Source organism: Myotis brandtii, unplaced genomic scaffold, assembly GCF_000412655.1.
Source record: "Myotis brandtii unplaced genomic scaffold, ASM41265v1 scaffold1532, whole genome shotgun sequence".
Taxonomy (NCBI): domain Eukaryota; kingdom Metazoa; phylum Chordata; class Mammalia; order Chiroptera; family Vespertilionidae; genus Myotis; species Myotis brandtii.
The window spans coordinates 37096-43152 of NW_005355551.1; the positions used below are offsets into that span (position 1 = coordinate 37096).

Consider the following 6057-nt stretch of genomic DNA (forward strand, 5'->3'; position numbering starts at 1 on the left):
CCCCAACCCCCTGATGGGCCCTGCTCTGTGCGTGACAGGGGGCAGTGCCCCAACCCCCTGATTGGCCCTGCTCTGTGCGTGACAGGGGGTGGCGCCACAACCTCCCCATTGACCCTGCCTTGAGTGTGACAGGGGGCGGTGCCCCAACCCCCCAATCAGCCCCACCCTGAGCGTGACTGAGGGTGGCATCCTAACCTCCCAATCCGCCCTGCTCTATGCATGACGGGGCGGCACCCCAACTCCCCAATCAGCCCTGCTCTGAGCCCGACCAGGGGCTGCACCTAGGATTGGGCCTGCCATCTGCCACCCAGGAGCAGGCCTAAGCCAGCAGGTCATTTTCTCCTGAGGGGTCCCAGACTGCAAGAGGGCACAGGCTGGGCTGAGGGACCCCTCTCCCCCCCTGAGTGCACAAATTTTTGTGCACCGGGCCTCTAGTCTTATATAATAAAAGCCTAATATGCAAATCTACTGAACAGGGGAACAAATGGTGAAATGACTGGTTGCTATGACATGCACTAACCATCAGGGGGCAGATGCTCAACGCAGGAGCTTCCCCCAGCCCGCAGGCCCCAGGCTAGCCAAGGTGGGTGCCAGCGCCCACCCCCTCCAACCCCGATCACCCCACTGGTTGACCTGCAGAGGGAGGTGACTGGCACTGGCAGCAGAGGGCAGGGCTGGCGAATGGGTGGCACCAGGGAAGCCAAGGCAGGGCCCCGCCAGTCAACCCAAAGATCGGCCCTGATCCCCTGCCAGGCCTAGGGACCCTATCCACACATGAATTTCGTGCACCGGGCCTCTAGTAGGATATAACAGAGCCCTAGCTCTCCCATTTCAAGAGCATCTGAGCTGGGATGGGGGAAGTCACCCATCATGTGAGGATACACAGTTGATTGCCGTCCAACTTCAGGACACAAAACTTCATGACAGAGAATGTGCATTTGTCCTGTCCTAGTTCACATGGAGGGAGGCCATGATGTCCCCCTAATAGATGAGCTAAGTGACTAGGGTGATTTCCAGACTAGCAGAAGGTTCACCAAGAAAACAGAAGCCCTCTAGGAATTGCAGGCAGGATTCTGGGAGTTACTGCAGGGAATCAGTGTTTCTAAACCACTGGAAGGTTTAGAGGTAGGAGGGTCTCAGCTTGCCTGCATTTTCCATCAGAACATCTTAAATCCCTGCTTCTGCCCAAGTCAGGAACTGAAGAAAACATCTGAGCATCACAGCTATTAAATGAATGGTGTAGACATTTACAGACTGGGGTACAAGTTTATTGGTGAATGCAGATGACTTTAATTGCACACATTTTGTTCATTTAATTCAACCACCTTAATTATTGCACATTTTCTGTGAGATAATTTATATTAATTTATAAATTAATTTATAATTTATAGCATATATTACTCACATTATAAGTGAAAACACTGATTGTTAGAGAGTTTGGATACTTGGCTTAAGGTGGTGCAGCTAACAAATATCAGAATTGGGACACAGACATGGATGATATTGACTTCCACCTATCCTTTAAATCACCCCACCCTTCTGCATTTGGCAGAGAGAGGCATCTTCAAAATGGGAACCTTGACCCAAAGGTCCCTTTCAGAACTGCGGGCTCTAACACAAATCATTTGCATAACAGCTTTCACTGTTAAGGAAAGAGATCCAGCTTCCTGGACCTGTCTGTTCATATTCTGACCTGCCTTGGGATGGTGACTCAGAAACTATTTGTCTGAGTTTTTACATTTGTAAACTGGGGCAAATAATGCACAAGCAAATACAACAAATTGCTTAATGAAAATATAGGCTCAAGTCCTCTTTGTTCTCTATAAACACTGTGACCGATCTCTAGTCTAGAACAATTATTTACTATGTGCAGTTCTGGGATCAAAGGCAGCCATGGGTTACTTTATCTGACTCATCTATGGTTCAGATAGACACTCCTCTGAAATGCAAATACTGTCATCTGATAATTTATTGGGTGAAATCAAGGTGCCTCTTAAGAGAAAATTAAATAGGACACAGGACAGCACTTCCTTTTGATGCTAAGTCTGATGTACAAGAAGGTGTGGTGCTTCCAGAAAGTTGTGGCTTCAGAGTGATTGGTGATCACACAGAAGAGCTGATGGAAGGGACAGTTTTGTGTGAAGAGAAACCATTATAGTGGAGCTTCTAGTGCCATCCATCCCATCCCACCTCTGGTATCAGCCTCAGCTGCAGTGAACAATTACATGCAAGTTTATGTGCATTTACCTGGTTCTGACAGCATTTACCCCCTCACTTGCAGGCTGGGAGCCCCCCTGCTTTCTGCTCTGGCCTCCTCTCTATAATGGAAGCCCACGTGGCCTGTACCCCAGGGCAGTCAGAGCTGCAGAAGTGCTAATGCTCCTGGAAGGAAAGGAGCCAGGGATGAAAGCTCAGCCTCTGTATCCAGGAGGACAGCCCAGGAGGTGGTCTGTGTGCTTCTCTGCAGGTTCCAACAAAATCCATCTCCTGATGTCCCTGCACAACCGCAATATTGCACCTGATTCTGATTTTCTCCTTCCATGACCTTTTCTCCCTGCTCTCTTTCTCCTGCTTCCTGAGATCATTTTTAAATAAACAACTTGCACCTAAATTCTCATCTCAGACTGTGCCTCCAGGGGCAGCCTATATGGTGACAGCGATGGAAGGAAGTGACCATCAAAGGACCCATCCCTTTACAAGAGACTGTCATTTTTGTTTCATTCATTCTGCCATCTAATCATTCAAAAAGTCTTATAATAGCAAGTATAAATGAAAATTTCCCAGTTCGCTTTGTCTTATTTTGAATTTCCAGCAGCCTCACATGTGTCTCTGCTCCCTTCAAGCTCTGAACCTATTTGTAACTGGCTAGACTGGGTTATATTTACAGAAGTGGAGTCTGCCTGGACTCCGATAACCATTCATTCCTTTCATTCAACAAACACTAATTGAATACACGTACAGAGTAGTTTGGACTTGGTGGGGATGTATGCTTATAAAATTCTATGGTGCTTTTCTAAAAAGAAAATAGGAAAATATTTAGAAGTCTTGAACAGTTTCCATGCAAATGAGAAGGCCTGAAATTATTCTTCATTGTCTCCATGGCCCATCCAGCCTTCACTATTTACCATGTACAGGCCTTATTCAGGATCTTGGGGAAAACGTGCAAGAACACAAGGAGAAATAAAAAGCTTTCTACTGAGGTACATTTTTATTCAACATCAAATTTGTGACTCTCATTCATTAATTAGAAGAGAATTGCAAAGGAACTATTCCTGGTAAATGTTAATCTCCCTAAAGAAATTAGGGTATTTGTGAGAATGTACTAAGAATATGGGTAGATGATACCTTCTTGTGAGAACAGTCCACAGATCTCTGGGATTCCATGCACTTTAACCCAAACAATGTGAGTCCTAGCTGAGAAACTCCTCTTTTTCGCATTGACCCAGCCTAGAATGTAGGCTCCTTTGCTGTGTGGCTCTTGGTGCCCTGGGAACAGTTAAGTCCTGGATAAGATGTAATAGCCCTTTCTGGGTTTACCAGGCATCAAACTGCAAGCCTTTCTATGTGATGACCATTTACCTCCTCCTCACCTCTGATTTTTTACTTCATGTCCTTTGTCACTGTTGTGTCATTATAGTTGCCCATTGAGATGACATTGAGACATGTCATCACAGAAATGGGGTCACCTCAGACTGAGGTATAACCTGTATAAGAAATCGCAGCATGTATTGATATTGACTAGCTGCAAGCTTGGCACTGTCGCACATTTATGATTCAATCAATATTCTCCCGTTTGGTGGGTTCAAGACCTTCCTGGAGATGTTAGAAGTGTGTAGCCTCATCCACATTGCTAACCAGCCTCCTCTTTTTCACAAAAAGCACAGTCACAGGGTCGTAGGTGAAACAGTTTTCTGTGGCTTCAGATGAAACCAAGGGAGAACTCTTTCCCATGAGCATGTAGAGACCTGAGCACAGATGGCAAGGCTCCCCTCAGTCAGTGAATTATGAGACAACATAAAACAAGTCTTCAGATTCCAATGACCCTGACCTTGAGGCTTTAAAAACTTCCTGGACATCAGGTGGTTCCTGGTAGCTGAGAGGATCACTGATTTGTTCCAGTGGGGAAGGAGTGTGGCAGGTTAGCTCTACAGCTCAAGCATTTGTCAAGGACAGTGACATCACTGAGTCTATTTTTCTCAAAACAGAACAGGAAGACATGAGATTCTGCCCTGGACCTGAAATGGTCAGCAGGCTCTTCTTCTGGGTGGCTCTTTGTCTCCTGTGGGCAGGTGAGTACAGGGGGGCTTCCTGCCCTGGATTCCCAAGACCTCAGCCCAAGCCTTCATCTTAGGATGACAACATCAGGTATGTGGCTTTCTTTACAGGAAACCTGGATGCCGAAATCACCCAGAGCCCAAGATACAAGGTTGCGGGAACAGAAAAGAATGTGACACTGAGTTGTCACCAGACTGATAACCATGACGTTATGTACTGGTATCGCCAAGACATGGAACCTGAGCTGATGCTGATCTATTACTCAGTTGGTGCTGGGATCACCGCCAAAGGAGATGGTGCTGATGGGTACAGTGTCTCTAGATCAAATACAGAGAACTTTGCCCTCACATTGGAGTCAGCGACACCCTCCCAGACATCTGTGTACTTCTGTGCCAGCCGTGAATCCACAGCATTGCAGGGCCGCCTCCTCTCAGTACAAAAAGGGAGGAAGAGGCCCTGCACCCTGGACTTAGGGGAGCCCTAAACAAACTTCACACCATGGAGCCCCCAGTGGCCTGAGCCAGCAGGCTGAACCTCTGTGTGTGGTGAGGTCCACCTTCAGTGCAGTATCTGCCAGGTCTGCATCAGACCCAGGGCCTCAGACACACACTCCGCACTGTTGCAGTCTGTCAGTCTGTCCTCTGTAGGTGAGCTGTTACATGGAAAAGTGCTTCCCCTGCTCTAGGTTTTCACCTCATCTCACTAGTGTCTTAAAGGTCAATAAAGTGGAGTCCTCTTCCAGAAAGAAGCTATAGGAACCTATTGTTTACTGCATGGTGACCAAGAAGGACACAAGACTTTGCTATGAGCTGTAGAGAAATAAAAAGACATGGAGGTTAATGAACACAGTGAAGGCACTTGGTTGTGACCTGCAGAAACAATAGGAGCTTCTGATTATGAGTGACAATATTTTTTTCTTTCTTATTGTAGTTAAAAGAATGGGGCATCTCAGAACTGCTGGCATCTTAATTAATTCAGTAATTAGTACATTAATTAATTAATTAGTATCAGGCAATCCTCAGGCTCAGTGATGTCACTATGGGAACTGCCTGAGCAGACAGGGAAGTCCCTCCTCCTCTGCTCATTCTCACAAGGACCCTGACCTGGTGAACCACCCATTCCTGTCCTGACCCTGCCATGGGCACCAGGCTCCTCTGCTGGGTAAGCTTCTGTCTCCTGGGGGCAGGTGAGTCCTCAGAAAACCACTTTCATTGTGCGTGTGTAAGTGTGTGTCTGTGTGTGTGTGTGTGTGTGTGTGTGTGTGTGTGTGTGTTGATTACAATTATTTGTCCTTATTCTATTTCCAAATCTGTCTCCACAGGTCACACAGATGCTGGAGTGTCCCAGTCCCCCAGGCACATAGTCACAGAGAGGGGGCAGAATGTTACTCTCAGGTGTGATCCAATTTCTGGACATACCTTCCTTTACTGGTACCGACAGATGTTTGGGCAGGGCCCAGAGTTTTTGCTTTACTTTCAGAACAAGGAGCCCCTAGACACATCAGGGATGCCTAACAAGTGGTTCTCTGCTGAGAGGCCTGATGGCTCCTACTCCACTCTGAAGATCCAGCGTGCAGAGCAGGGGGACTCGGCCGTGTACCTCTGTGCCAGCAGCTTAACCACAGCGCTGCAGAGTCACCCTCTTCCTGCTCTCAAACCCTCATGCACTCACCTCTCTTCAGAGTTACCAAAGTCCTTAACAAAGGAGTGGATTAAGTGCTTTGGGACTTTAATTGCTTTTCTGATAGTGGGAATTCAGGAAATGACCTTTGAAATACAGTAA

At 47.1% G+C, this 6057-nt stretch overlaps 2 gene segments (V, D, J or C); both read left to right on the forward strand.

Annotated features, from left to right (window-relative positions):
* Positions 1-4219: 4219 nt before the first annotated feature.
* LOC102248095 lies at positions 4220-4781 on the forward strand. The segment is given in 2 exon segments: positions 4220-4289; positions 4386-4781. Coding segments are annotated over 2 exon segments (423 nt in total).
* A 599-nt stretch (positions 4782-5380) lies between these two features.
* On the forward strand, positions 5381-6057 carry LOC102248394. The segment is given in 2 exon segments: positions 5381-5461; positions 5597-6057. Coding segments are annotated over 2 exon segments (510 nt in total).